At 36.6% G+C, this 15,968-nt stretch overlaps 1 protein-coding gene across 1 annotated transcript in view; it reads left to right on the plus strand.

Moving 5' to 3' along the window:
- The window catches only part of NDUFS4 (NADH:ubiquinone oxidoreductase subunit S4), a 119,493-nt gene that overhangs the window by 32,424 nt on the left and 71,101 nt on the right, over positions 1-15,968 (plus strand). Inside the window, exon 2 of the mRNA XM_019930048.3 lies at positions 14,482-14,560. Coding sequence (XP_019785607.1) covers positions 14,482-14,560 — 79 coding nt within the window. The remainder of the gene's footprint in view (positions 1-14,481; positions 14,561-15,968) is intronic.

Consider the following 15,968-nt stretch of genomic DNA (forward strand, 5'->3'; position numbering starts at 1 on the left):
AAATCAATAAGTAGGTCTGACCCAGGCTCCATTCAAATTACTGCCTCAGCAGTGGGACTTGGATGGTGTGAGATTTTATATGCGCCACTTAAGAGCAGAATCTCTGTTTCCTAGAGCCCTCTGGCTCTCTTGTACTCAAGCCCTCTTGGCCTTCACAGCCAGCTGTTCTCCTCTTCCTGGTGCAGGACCTTTGGGCTAATATATCTCATTTAATCTTCTCAGTATTTCTATGAGGTTATACCTCGGTTGACTAAAGGTAGACGATTACAAATTCTTAGGATAGGAATGATCTGCTGTCCAGTCAGGTTAGGTAGTAGGGTTCACTATGAAGAGATAGTTCACAGGCCTTATGATGAGAATCTTGGTTCACTAAAGATAAACAATAGCAGTAGTCTGATGGCAAGACTGGTCAAGTCAGGCAACAGTGGGAGATCCTAGGTGCAAATAGAGCTTTAGACCTTGAGTGTTGTTCTAAAAGTCTAGGCTACTGACCTTGCTAGATTTTAAACCTTGTTCAGTGGTGCACACGCAGTTTTTGTAGACAGTCATAAATTTCAAGTACCACCATTTCATCAAGGAAAAAAATTTCAGTCTTGATTTATGCCAATCAAAAAATTCCTTTGTGGGGCTTCCCTGGTGGCGAAGTGGTTGAGAGTCCGCCTGCTGACGCAGGGGACACGGGTTCGTGCCCCGGTCCAGGAAGATCCCACATGCCGCGGAGCGGCTGGGCCCGTGAGCCATGGCCGCTGAGCCTGCGCATCCGGAGCCTGTGCTCCGCAACGGGAGAGCCACAACAGTGAGAGGCCTGCGGTACACAGGGCAACAAAAAAAAAAAAAAAAAAAAATTCCTTTGTTATAAATTTTGATAATCAGTTTTGAAATTCGTGTCTATAAGTAGCCACTTCTGGAGTGTATAACTAACCATTCCTAGGGTGTAGATTAAAATTAAGTTGTATACATTAGATGGTATTATTAATACTGAAGTTTTTGTTTGTTTGTTTTTGGCTGTGCCACACGGCTTACAGGATTTTAGTTCCCCAACCAGGAACTGAACCTGGGCCCTTGGCAATGAGAGTACAGGGTCCTAACCACTGGACCGCCAGGGAATTGCCAAGATTTTTTTTTCTTACTTCAACAGCTAGACTTAGCTAAAACATTTATTGATCCTTGGCCAAGTGCCAAGCACTTACTAAGGCTTTATATATGTTGTCTCATTTAATCCTCACAGTAACCATATGCATTGAGTAAAAATATGGTCAACACTACTTTCTAATGTAATATTTTGAATTGATAATACAGTCACAGAGTTCTGTGTTTATAAAATAAATAGCATGTAAGGGTCTTCCTCTCATCTCCGTTCCCCATTTACCACTGCTCTCCCCACCCCCACCCCCAAGAAATCATTGTTATCAGTTTCTTATGCTTGGAATTTGTCTATGCATATTTAAGCAAATACATTCTTATTTCTTTTCGATTTTTCCATAGATGAAGCATGCTAATTGTAATATTATAATATTTTCCATTTTGTTTTCAATTTTACAACTTTTTATAAAAATCTTCACACATGCAATAGAGTATAATGAATCCATAAACCCACCACATAAATTTAACATTGTAAATATTTTGCTGTTTTTTGCTCATTTTGCATTTATGTATTATATGTATATAGAAAAGAAAAATACATGTATGATTATATATGCATATATATGTATATGAGCAAAATGCACATACACATATAGTCTTTATTATCTAATCTATTTGAAAGTAAATTATAAATATCGTGGTACTCCATTGTTAAATACTTCCATTTTTAAAAGTAAACTACTACCAGCCAATGAAGGATTTTAAGCAAAGGAGTGGCATGATAGGATGTAATTCACTGATGATGTGGAAGACGCCTTTAAGGAAGATAAGACTAGAGTCAGGGAGGCCAGTTAAGTGTTGGATGTATTAGTCCAGCTGAGAGGGAATAAGGACAGAAATAGAGTAATGGATTTTGTAGTATTTTGTGGTTAATTAGACAGAAAAAGAAGTTAGCTGTTTACATTTCTTAGGGAAAATCTGAGAAATATGTGTTTGTTAATCCTTTGTAGGGTTCCTTTTCCTCTCTTGCCACTAAATGAACTGGTTTTATTTGTTATTGGAGGGAAAGGAAAGAAGATTTATTTCTTTCTACACCAGGCCCTCCATGTCAATTATTTAACATGTTATTTAATTCTGACAGTCATCCTGTGAGGTATTATTATCCTTATTTTTGCAGATGAGGAAATTGAAGTGCAGAGTTGTGAAGTAATTTGTTCAGGATTGTTTTGCTCTTAAGTGGCAGATACGGAATTTTAACATGGCTCTGACCAACTCTGAAGTCACTATGTGACCATTTTTCACTTAAAAAAATGAAACGAATATGAATGTTAGTGATTTTTTTCTTCTCAATGTATTTGTAATTATTCTTAATCATGTAATCGTCAGCCTTTAAGAAATAGTGTGCCTAAGTGTACCAGATTTCCTGATGGACATACACTCCATCTTTGTGAAGAGTAAGCAATACCTACCAACTAGCTTTCTCTTTGGTGTAACATTGCTAGATAATGAATGCTGTGCTGTTCAACTATCATGTGTTACAATTTCTACATACGATTCAAACCAATCCCTGATCGTTTTATAGTGGTTAAAAGTTTTAAAGTAAAGATTCTTAAATTGAAGCAAATAAGCAACAAGTTCGAATAGTTCAAAGTGAAGATAAAAGAATATAAAATACATAGCCTTTTTAAAAAAAAGTTAGATGGGCTGTCTATGATGAAGCAGTAGCATTAAAGGTGGTGTGAAGCAAATCATATAACGACTTTTTGACCCCTTCTGAGCTTTGGAGGCACAAGTAAATAAATCATGTTGACCTTAAAGACCAAAAATGGGGGCTTCCCTGGTGGCGCAGTGGTTGAGAGTCCGCCTGCTGGTGCATGGGACACGGGTTCGTGCCCCAGTCTGGGAGGATCCCACATGCCGTGGCGCCTGCGTGTCTGGAGCCTGTGCTCCGCAACGGGAGAGGCCACAACAGTGAGAGGCCCGCGTACCACAAAAAACAAAAAACTACATTTTTGGTCCTTTTTTTTTTTTTTTTTTGTGGTATGCAGGCCTCTTACTGTTGTGGCCTCTCCCGTTGCGGAGCACAGGCTCCTGATGCACAGGCTTAGTGGCCATGGCTCACGGGCCTAGCCGCTCCGTGGCATGTGGGCTCCGTGGCATGTGGGTTTAACAGCTTCAATTTAGTCTTCTAAAAATTTGTAGAGATATGAGTGATTGATAGATAGAGAGTACTTCTACATACATACATGGAGAGACTTTCTCTAGGCAAAACTATAAATCTTTGGCTTTGACAAACTTTTGTTTGTATGTTTCTCTTTATTGGTAGTGTAAACCAGGGTTCAGCAGTTTCTTCACAAGGCATAGTCTTTTTTATTAATTGTAAAATATACATAACACAAAATTTACCATTTGCACCATTTTAAAGTGTAGTTTAGTGACATTAAGTACATTCATACTATTGTGAAACCGTCACCACCATATAGCCCTGGAACTTTTTGTCATCTTCCAAAACTGAAACTCTGTACTGGTTAAACAATAACTCGCCATTATCCTGTGTCACTAGCCCCTGGCACCCACCATTCTACTTTCTGTCTAAGAATTTGACTACTTTCGGTACTTCATATGAATAGAAATCATGCACTGTTTGTCCTTCTCTGACTGGCTTATTTCACTTAACATTTCTTCAAGTTTCATCCCTGTTGTAGCATATGTCAGAGTTTTCTTGCTTTTCAAGGCTGAATAAAATTTCATTGTACATATATACCACATTGTTTTTAATCCATTTATCCACCAGTGGACACTTGATTTTTTTCACTTTTTGGCTACCGTCGATAATGCTGCTATTAACATTTGGTGAACAAAAACCTCGTTGAGTCCCTGCTTTCAATTATTTTGGTTAAATAGCCAAAGTAGAATTGCCTGATGATATGGTAATTCTATTTTTAATTTTTTGAGGAATTGTCATACTGTTTTCCATAACACCTCCACCATTTTACATTCTAACTGGTTTCAATTTCTCCATATCCTTGCCAATACTTGCTCCTTTCTTCCTCTCTCCCTCCCTTGTTCCTTTTGCCATCCTAATGAGTAAGATGTAGTATCTCTTGGTTTTAATTTACATTTCCTTCATAATTAGCGATATTGAAGATCTTTTCATGTGCTTATTGGTCATTTGTATACCTCCTTTGGAGAGATGTCTATTTAAGTCCTTTGTTCATTTTTGAATTGAGTTGGTTGTTGTTTTGTTGTTGAGTTTAACTAGTTCTCTATATATTTTGCATATACCTCGTCACATAAGTGGTTTGCAAATATTTTCTCCAGACCATTTCTTTTCCTTACTAAATTACATTCCATTGTATGGTTCTACCACAGTTCACCAGTTTACTTATTGAAGATGACATCTTGGTGGTTTCCAGTTTTGGGCAATTATGAATAAAGCTGTGATAAACATTCCTGTGCAGATTTTGTGTGGACATATGATTTCAGTTCAGTTGGGTAAACCCTAGTAACACAGTTGCTGGATTGTATGTTGAGACTGTTTAGCTTGGTACGAAGCTGCCAAACTGTCTTCTAAAGTGGCTCTACATACCATTTTGCATTCCTACCAGCGTGAATGAGATGTCTTCTTGCTCCACATGCTTATCAGTATTTGGTGTCAGTTTTTTGGATTTTAGTTATTCTAATTACTATGTAGTGGCATCTCATTTTTGTCTTCATTTTCAATTCCCTGATGACATATGATGTTGAGGCACTTTCATATGCTTTTTTGCCATCTATATATCTTCTTTGGTGAGGTGTCTGTTCAGGTCTTTTGCTCCCTTTTGATTGGGTTTTCTTATTGTTGGAATTTTAAGAGTTCTTTATATATTGTAAATAAAAGTTATTTATCAGATATGTGTTTTGCAAATGTTTTCTCCCACTCTGTGCTTGTCTTTTCTTTCCTTAAAGTGTTTTTCACGGCTTCCCTGGTGGTGCAGTGGTTAAGAATCTGCCTGCCAATGCAGGGGATATGGGTTCAAGCCCTGGTTCGGGAAGATCCCACATGCCGTGGAGCAACTAAGCCGGTGCGCCACAACTACTGAGCCTGTGCTCTAGAGCCAGTGAGCCACAACTACTGAGCCCACCTGCTGCAACTACTGAAGCCCGCCTGCCTAGAGCCCGTGCTCTGCAACAAGAGAAGCCACCGCAATGAGAAGCCCGCGCACCGCAACAAAGAGTGGCCCCCACTTACTGCAACTAGAGAAAGCCCACATGTAGCAATGAAGACTTAATGCAGCCAAAAATAAATAAATAAGTAAATCTATTATTTTATTTTATTTTATTTTATTTTTTTACGGTACACGGATCTCTCACTTTTGTGGCCTCTCCTGTTGCGGAGCACAGGCTCCGGATGCGCAGGCTCAGCAGCCATGGCTCACGGGCCCAGCCGCTCCGCGGCATGTGGGATATTCCCGGACTGGGGCACAAACCCCTGTGCCCTGCATTGGCAGGCGGACTCTCAACCACTGTGCCACCAGGGAAGCCTGATCAGTGATCTTTGATTTACTGTTGCAAAAAGATTATGATTTGCTGAAGGCTCAGATGATGGTTGCATGTTTTAGCAATAAAGTTATTTTAAAATAAAGGTATGTACTTTTTTAAAAAAAGATACAATGCTATTGCACACTTAATAGATCACAGTGTAGTATAAATATAACTGTTATATGCTCTGGGAAACCAAAACATTTGTGACTTGCTTTATTGCTATATTTGCTTTATTGCAGTAGTCTGGAACTGAACCTGTAATATCTCCGAGATATGCCTGTAGTTGTTTTTCAAAATTTTCTTGGTTATTTTTGTGAATTTTTTCTTCCTGATAAGGATCATCTAATTTTATAAAAATTCTGCTAGGTTGTTTATTATTATTATATTTAATTTGTAGATTAAAAACTGACATCTTTATGGTAAATTAGCTTCCAATTATTTATAAGACATGACAAAGTACAGCAACTCAATTCCTTCCTTTAAGGCGTTCCAGACCAGTAAAGTTATTCTTTAATGGCCAGTGTAGCTCAATGATTTGACCTTCCTAAATATGAACTTTTCACATATATTTGTTGTGTTTTGTAATATAATTATCATCACCATGACACCTATATCTCTTATTCTCTTTGTTTTAAGCTCATGTATATTTATTTTGATATCCTGTTGGTATAAACTTGGGTATATTTCTTTCTCCTTTACATTTTCCATCATGCCCTCCAGTTTCTTTGTTACCACCCTGTGAAACCTTGCCCACATTCTCCTCCTTATTACTCTTCAGTTCCATTCCAAAGTCTGGTATGTGAGCATAATTACTCTTATCCCTCTTGCACAAATCTCCTTAGTCTGTTGGATGACTCTCAAAGGATTACTTTAAGGTTTTGGCTTGAGCTGTGTCCAGAGGCACAACAGCTATAAGATCCTGCTACAAGTTCTACCTGGCTCAGAAGAAAGGGAAAATATCTATGAGCAGGATATTATAATTTTTACTGACTTGACCAGTTGAACATTTTAAGATAATATTAAGTACTTATGTAAAGATTAAAAATTATTGCAATAAATCTGATTTAGAATTAAATAACTAATTTGTGAATAGATTATAAACTGTCATCACTGTTATTTCCACTGCATTAACCAAATTTATAGGATCTTTGCCTTTCCTTTTACTCTACATATTTTCCCAGAATATTAAGATGGTCTCCTGACCTCCCATCTTTTTCCTTTTTAAAAAATTATTTATTTATTTATTTAGGCTGCATTGGGTCTTCATTGCTGCACACAGGCTTTCTCTAGTTGAGGCAGGTGGGGGCTACTCTTCGTTGCGGTGCGAGGGCTTCTCATTACAGTAGCTTCTCTCGTGGAGCACGGGCTCTAGGTGCATGGGCTTCAGTAGTTGTGGCACGTGGGCTCAGTACTTGTGGCGCATGGCCTTAGCTGCTCCATGGCATGTGGGATCTTCCTGGACTAGGGCTCAAACTCGTGTCCCCTGCATTGGCAGGTGGATTCTTAACTGCTGTGCCACCAGGGAAGCCCTTGACCTCCCATTTTTATTTTTTCTGTTAACAATTCATTCTTTCTTGCTTCCATCTAGTGAGTACAGTATGATGAAGACAGTTTAAATTTTCTCTATAGATTCAAGATTTTGAAGAGCTTTAAGATCATCAACTTGAAGGTGACTGACCCAAATATCAACATATTTTAAGCCTGAGATAGTTATTGTGGCACAAAGTATATGGATATATTATTACCTTATTATTTCTGCTAGAACTTTTAGTAATATTTCCTTATGTTTTAGTATGGAACTGAACACTTTCTGATTTAATGTGAATTTGGGTTAATTCAGTTTGCGGTAAATTGACAACAAGCATAATTGGTTTTAGTCAAAAGGCTGAGGATTCATTGATTCATTAATAGTTTTTATAGGATTAGGAATTTTACTTTGTCTATAAGTCCAGCAGATCATTTCTGGTCCATAGAAGTTACTGGTTTAATTTTAATGTTTTTAAAACCATATTCAGTTATTTGTAAGGATGTTTTCGTTTATCTGTAGTTGAACACAAAGTACCCCAATATTCATTTGCTTGAAACAGCAACAGTCATTTGTTTTACTCAGAAATCTGAAATTTGGGCAGGGCTTGGCAGGGAAGCTTATCTCTGCTGCAGGTGGTGTCTGCTGGGATGGCTCAACTTGGGCTAGAGGATCATGTCTAATAGCTCGCCCACTTGGCTAGCAAAGTGGTATTGGCTGTTGATTCCTCTTCACATGGGTTTTTGTGGGGCAGGCTGGACTTCCTCACAACATGGTGGCTGGGTTCCAAGAGAGAATATCCCAAGAAACAATGTTCTAAGAGACAAGAAGTGGAAACTGTTAGCTTTTTAAGGTCTGAGCCTGGAAATATGCATAGCCTCACTTCCATATTATATTGATCAAGGTGTCACAGGACTAGATTCTAGGAATAGGGAACATAGACCTCCAGCCCCTCATGGGAAGGAGGAGTGTCAAAGGAATTTGGAGCCATGTTTTCAAACTGCTACAATAATATGGGAGTTTTACTATTCTTAGTTGATAAAGTTAATTTGCTTCAGGAGGAGAATAGTGTTAGTACTTGGAGTCAGCAATATGATTCTTATTCAGATACTATTTTTACTGCAAATGATTTCTTTTTATCTTTTCACCATTAAGACTTTTTGAAGAGTATATTTTGAAGTATTAAAAAAGTATTTGTAAGACGTCTATGTAGAAAACCACAAAACTTTGATGAAAAAAAACCAAAGAAGATCCTAATAAATATACATGGATAGGAAGATTCAATATTGTTAAAATGTCATTTCCTCCCAACTTGATGTATAGATTCAGCACAGTTCCAATCAAAACCCCAGCAAGCTACTTTGTGGATGTCAAGAAACTGATTATATACTGGAAGGCAAAAGACTCAAAATATTCAATATAATAGTGAAGAAGAATAACAAAGAGGACTGACACTAACTGACTTCAAGATTTAGTATACAGCTGCAATAATCAACACAGTGATCAGCAAATAAATCAATGGGTAGAATTGATAGTCCAGAAATAGACTAGTCAAAGATAGGTAACTGATCTTGGAGGAAGGAGCAAAGGCAATCCAGTGGAGAAAAGATAATCTTTTTAATAAGTGGAACTGGAACATAACCACATGCCAAAAAAAAAAAAGAATCTACACATTGACCTTACACCTTTCACGAAAATTAACTCAAAATGGATCATGGATCTAAATGTGAGAAGCAAAACTATCAAACTTCTAGAACATAACATAAGAGAAAATCTAGGTACCTTGGTTTGGGGCTGAGTTTTTAGATACAACATCAAAAACACCATCCATGAAAGAAAAATATAGATGAGTTGGACTTCATTAAAATTAAAAGCTTCTGCTCTTTGAAAGACACTTTAAGAGAAAGAAAAGCACAGAGTTGGAGACAATATTTGCGAAACACATCTGATAAATAATTTTTATCTACAATATACAAAGAATTCAAAATTCAACAATAAGGAAAAAAAATTCAATTTAAAAATAGGCAAAAGATCTGAACAGATACCTCACCAAAGAAGATATGTAAATGGAAAATAAGCATATGAAAAGGTGCCTCAACATCATATGTCATTAGGGAATTGAAAATTAAAACAACAATGAGATGCCACTACACACCTATTAGAATAGGTAAAATCCAAGAAACTGACAACACCAAACACTTGTGAGAATGAAGAGAATAGGAAGACTCATTTATTGCTGGTGGGAATGCAAAATGGAACACCCACTTTGGGAGACAGTGTGGCAGTTTTTTACAAAGCTAAGCATAGTCTTAACATATAAGCCATGAGTTGTGTTCCTAGGTATTTACCCAAAGAGTTGCAAACTTATGTCCTCACAAAAACTGCACGTGAATATCTTTAGCAGAAACAACCCAAATGTTCATCATGAAATTAATGGATAAACAAATGTGTATATGCTTTTGAAAGTTGTAACTCCTTAGATTTTTAAAGAAAATCAGATTATGAGTTGAGTAGTTATTCCATAGCATTTTCATAGGGAATTATTAAAACAAACTAGAACTATAATCAGTTCCACTTATTAGAATCACATAGACTCTTCAGTAGAAAAAGAAGAGAGGAACAAGTCCTCATTTTACACATTTACAAAAATGAAATCGAGATGCAGAGACGTTAAGTGATTTGCTCATAGACACAACAGTAAGTAGTAAAATTCAGAGTTAGAAATAAGATCTCTTAATATCCATTTCCAGGATACCTCATTGTCTTACAGGAAACTTATACAAAAAAACTAAATAGAATAAATTGTTTGTATACTCTAATAATAATTGATTAGTAACAGTCACAGCCCTTTGGGCTCAGAATTAAGATTGACACTTAAGAAACTTGGAAATGTGAACAGACCAGTTAAAACAAATGGGTAGATAGCAAGGCAAGTTCATGAAGCAAACAAAATTTTTAAGTTTCTCAAAAATGGGTACTAGGGACTTCCCTGGTGGTCCAGTGGTAAAGAATCCACCTTCCAATGCAGGGGACATGGGTTTGATCCCTGGTCTGGGAATTAAGATCCCACATGCCACAGGGCAACTAAGCTCGTGCGCCACAACTACTGAGCTCGTGCGCCTCAATGAGAGAGCCCACGTGCTGCAAACTACAGAGCCCATGTGCCCTGGAGCCTGCACACTGCAACTAGAGAAGAGAAAACCCGCACACCACAACTAGAGAGAAGCCTGTGTGCCATAACGAAGAGCCTGTGTGTGGAGACAAAAGATCCCGCACGCTCAATGAAGATCCTGTGTGCTCCAACTAAGACCCAATGCAGCCAAAAAAAAAAGGGGAACTAAATAGCAAGATAAAATTACCATTTATTTACTAATCATTACATATTAGTCATTTCTGTACGTACACTTAACTTCCTAGTATTATGATACATGGCCCAATAAAATATGATTATTAATATTTGACTGTTGGCTGTTGCTAATAATGCTGCTATGAATATTACACATATCTGTTTGAGTCCCTCCTTTCAGTTATTTTGGGTATATACCCACAAGTGGAATTGCTGGATCACATGTTAATTCTGTTTAGTTTTTTTAGGAATTGCCATACTGTTTTCCACAGCAACTGCATTTTACATTCCCACCAGCAATGCAGAAGGGTTCCAATTTCTCCATATTCCACCAATGCTTATTTTTTCCTAACCATCCTAATGGGTATGAAGTGATATCTCATTGTAGGTTTGACTTGCATTTCCCTAGTGATTAGTAATGTTGAGCATCTTTTCATGTGCTTATTGGTTATTTGTAGATCTTTAGATAAATGTGGCTTCAAATTCTTTTTCCATTTGTAATTGGGTTGTTTGTTTTTTTCTTGTTTGACTTCCTCCTTTGAAACTCATTATTCCTGTGTACCGATTTGTAGGAGCTCTTTTACTTTTTTTTTTTAGCCCTGTTGCACAGCTTGTGGGATAAAACCTGGGACCCCAGCCGTGAAAGCACTGAATCCTAACCACTGGACCGCCAGAGAATTCCCTACCTATTTTGGATATTGATCCTTTACTGTTTTGTGTTGTAAAGATTTCTTGTTTGTTACCTTATTATTATTATTATTTTTTTGTGTGGTACGTGGGCCTCTCACTATCGTGGCCTCTCCCGTTGCGGAGCATAGGCTCCGGATGCGCAGGCTCAGCGGCCATGGCTCACGGGCCCAGCCGCTCTGTGGCATGTGGGATCTTCCCGGACCGGGGCACGAACACGTGTCCCCTGCATCGGCAGGCGGACGCTCAACCACTGCGCCACCAGGGAAGCCCTACCTGTCTTATTCTTAATTTATACTATTTTGGTTTAGAAGTTTTTTTGTAGTAGCTTCTGTCATTTTTTACTTTATGCTTTCTAGGTTTTATATTTTGTTTAGTAACGTTTTTATACTCTAATATGACTAAAAATATTTTCTTTACTTCTTCCACTTCACTGTTGTGGTGTTCTTTACAGGCTAATAAACAAAAAGATATTTGCTATATAGTTCATATTTAATCTAAAATTAACTGTAGATTATATTTTGTAGGTATAATTAATTAAATGCTGTGTTTGTAATTGACTCTAGATCTCTGTTGCTACCTTAACTATCTAGAATTGGAGGAAAATTTTTCTCCACATCTGAGGTTTGTTTTTTAAGAATTGCTGTCTCTGTGTTTCAGGAGTAGCTACTTAGCACATGACTTAATATATATAACCCATATGCACATATATATACGTATACATATATACATTATGTGTTTTTTACTTAGGCAAATTTTTCTGAAATAAATTATATGTGAATATATTGTTTCAAATAATAAATAAGAATTTCTACTTATAATTTCTTTGCATTCTAGCCTATCTTTTTCTTACAAAAAATTTTTATTTTACTTTATTTTTAAAAATTATTTATTTATTTGTTTATTTTTGGCTGTGTTAGGTCTTCGTTTCTGTGCGTGGGCTTTCTCCAGTTGCGGCGCACGGGCGGTGCGCGAGCCTCTCACTGTTGTGGCCTCTCCCATTGCGGAGCATGGGCTCTGGACGCGCAGGCTCAGTGGCCATGGCTCACAGGCCCAGCCGCTCCGCAGCATGTGGGATCTTCCCAGACCAGGGCTCGAACCCGTGTCCCCTGCATTGGCAGGCAGATTCCCAACCACTGCGCCACCAGGGAAGCCCTATTTTTATTTTTAACTCTTCTGGTAATATTATTTTACTTAACATCTTTTGTCTTTTATTGTGTTGCCTTTTACATACAGGCTGATAAAAATATAAGCATAATTTTTCATCTGTGTATTTGTTTATAATAGTTATCTGTTTACAGAAAATGACATACAGCTTCATTCTTGTGATTAGTTGGAGATCAATCTAAAATTATTAAAATATATCTACCATTAAAGTATATATACTTTAACATTTTAAAAAATTTACTTTGGGTTACAACTAATGTACAATAAGATTTTAACATACAATTTAAAAGAAAATTGTTTAAATCAGTCAAACCTACTGTATAATTTTAAATTACACAGTTCGTGGATTACAGAGTTTTAATCTAATTTCCACTATTTTGATCTAACACTTCTATTCATTAGAGGAATTAGGTAGTTCCATTTTCTTGAAATATAGCTATATTTTCTTTTCCTTTTAAAATATTTATTTATTCGGCTGTGTCGGGTCTTAGTTGTGGCATGAGGGATCTTTCGTTGTGGTGTGTGGTCTCTGTGTGTGGCATGGGGGCTCTAGAGCACGCAGGCTCAGTAGTTGTGGTGCGTGGGCTCTCTAGTTGTGGTGTGTGAACTCAGTAGTTGTGGCCCACTGGCTCTAGAGCACGTGGGCTTATAGTTGTGGTGTGTGGGCTTAGTTGCCCTGCGGTATGTGGGATCTTAGTTCCCTGACCAGGGATCGAAGCCGCATCCCCTGCGTTGGAAGGCAGATTCTTACCCACTGGACCACAAGGGAAGTCCCTACATTTACTAATACTTCTAATATTTCAAGTTTTCCTGAGTTCCCTTATCATTGCCTCACTTTTTTCTTGCAATATATGGATTTATTTATAAATACTCAAAATGTTCTTATTGTCATATTATTGCTCTTAGTGATTTCCAGAGTAAATAGATTTTAAAAGGTACTTAATTATACTTCTTTAGTATTATAACAACTAGAACATATATTTTAACTGTTTGTATAAATAATTTAAAATAATATCCATGTAGGTGTATTTTGTGTGGATAGATTTCTGAGCAAGGTATTTATAGTGATAATGGATTGTATTAATTAGGGGAAATAATTGATATTTTTAAAAAATATATGTTCATGAAACAAAGCCTTTTGTATTATGAGTTATCTTTATGTTATTAGTAGGTAGATTTTCTATAAAGCTGTGTACAATGTAGCTGTTGAAAGTTGAACATTTGGCATGAAGTTTTGCATGAATTATTGCTGATTATATTGCATTAAATAAAAGAATTGAATACTCTATTCAGTTGGTTTGGAAACTCAAGTCAATTGTGTATACTAACTTATTTTCTAAAGAGAAATCTACATAGGATGGTTTAATATTTTGGAAAATTCTAAAATGCTAAATTGTCACAATCATCGATGGCTATTGCATTCATTAGTATAAACTACAGTGTGTACATGAAATAAAAAAAATCTGTTAGCTTTTCATAATTTCCTTGGGGTGAGAGTGGGACCATGCTAATACAAAGGAGTTAGATTCTGTGCTGATTTTATTTCTGACTTAATATTTCTATTTCAGCTATTCAGACTTTATTCAATTCTGTGAATGGGTCACAGGATTAAACTAATAACATTGGTTTAAATGATCATGCAAATCATTCCTATTTAAACTTTTGTTTTGAAATTAGAGTGAAGGAACTTTTTGTTACCATTATGTAATTAAATTCTACAACTTTTACTTTAGTCCATTAAGAATATGATGGAGATTTTTCTTTTTCTTTCTGATGCCATCATTTAGGAATCAGCATTCCAGAAGTGTTGATATAGCTTTGCATTTTTCTTCCTTGTAATGACAAACTAGCCAGTGTGCATTCATAGAGAGCAGAACAGTTCTTGTCACTGGCGGCCCTTCTATGACAGAGAGCCTATAGACTGCCATAAAGTACAGCCTGTTGTGAACTGTCAAGTGAGAGGCTGCGAGAAACTCAGCAGACAGAACTAATTGGGGAGAAAAAGGATTTTTGTGCCCTCTTCTATTTCTTTCTATTCTTTTTGTTTTATAAGACAGATACTGTTAAAGTAGCTGGTTTCTGTAAGATTTGTCTGCCTCTCTTTTCTCATTGCATGGATCACTTTTTAACTTAAAGTCTTTCACTGCAGGTCGCTGAGCACTTCCACATGGAGGTTGGCACAGGACCAAACTCGAGACACGCAACTCATAACGGTTGATGAAAAATTGGTAAGAATTCTCTACTATACACTGCTAGGATTCTGCCTTCAGGGTTATTTTTGTATAACAGATTTTTCAGATGGTGTTCTGGGTTCTTCTAGGAAAAGTGTATATAAATTTTAAGAAGAAATAATCATTACAAAAAAATAATTTGTGTTAAGCATTTTACACAAATATATACAAACATTAAAATTACAAAAGGCTTCCATTTTTGTGGCATTTATAAGTAGAAATCAATATTTTTATTTTTGTAATGAATATATTATTTTTAATTTTCTCAGTTACACTCCTATTTAAGTTGTAAGAACTTACCAGTACTATCTAAAATTAAGTATATTGGGTTTTCTGGAGCCAATTATTGTAATTGTTACTGTGTGTATATATGTGTGTGTACACACACACATCCTATTTCTGCATTATGCATGAGAGATTACAACTAACAATACATGAGTAAGGTTCTTCTGTTAATCAGCAGCAGATAGAATTTTGGTCATCGTCACTTATAGAATTTTTCAGTGTGTGGTGTTACTTTAGATGCAACTTGTTATTTATACCTATATTGTACAATGGCATAAATTTTGTAAAGTTTCTAAGACTTCTAGTAAAAATGTGTAATCATATAAACATGCTTTTCATTTTCTAGCTGGTTTACAATTATCAGATATACGGGTATGTTTCTTGACTACTCTCTTTCTAATTGTACATTCTTTTGTCACTTAATTTTCAACCTGTAAACATAATTTAAATAATGGGTCACACTTAAGTTTCTGTTTGCACCATTAAAGATATAAATAGATAAATAAATAGATAAGTACAGACAATTTGGAAGGCTGGTTATGCCTAAGACTGCTTGGTTTTGTCTTTAAATTATCTCTTAGATCTGCCTCCTGACCTTGCCATCATCCTAGTCAAGGCTACCATCATTTTTCACCTAGATTGCTGCCCTGTTTCTTAATTGATCTCCATAGATATTTTAATCTTCCTCTAATTCACTTTCCACAGATAACCAGAATAGTCTTTTTAAAATGCTGGTTGTGTCATCCTTTTGTGTAAAATCCTTTGGTGTTTTTTACTGACCTGAGAGTAAACATTAAAATCCTATCATGGCCTTTGAGGTCTTGTGTGATTTAACTCCTATCTTTCTAAGTTTATCTTGTGCTTCTGTCTTTTACACTCTGTGCTTCAGCCACAGCAAGCCTGGAACTTGCTGTTCTTCTTTCCTGCTTCAGGGCATTCAGATTTCAGTTAATTATGCCCAGCTGCTTTTTACCAATTCCCTAGCTCTTCATCCAGGTACCATCTACCTGTTCATCAAGTGTTAATCAAATGTCACTTGCTGGGAGTTCCTTGATGGTCCAGTGGTTAGGACTCCATGCTTCCACTGCAGAGGGCCCAGGTTCGGTCCCTGGTTGGGGAA

This window comes from Tursiops truncatus, chromosome 3, assembly GCF_011762595.2.
Source record: "Tursiops truncatus isolate mTurTru1 chromosome 3, mTurTru1.mat.Y, whole genome shotgun sequence".
NCBI lineage: Eukaryota > Metazoa > Chordata > Mammalia > Artiodactyla > Delphinidae > Tursiops > Tursiops truncatus.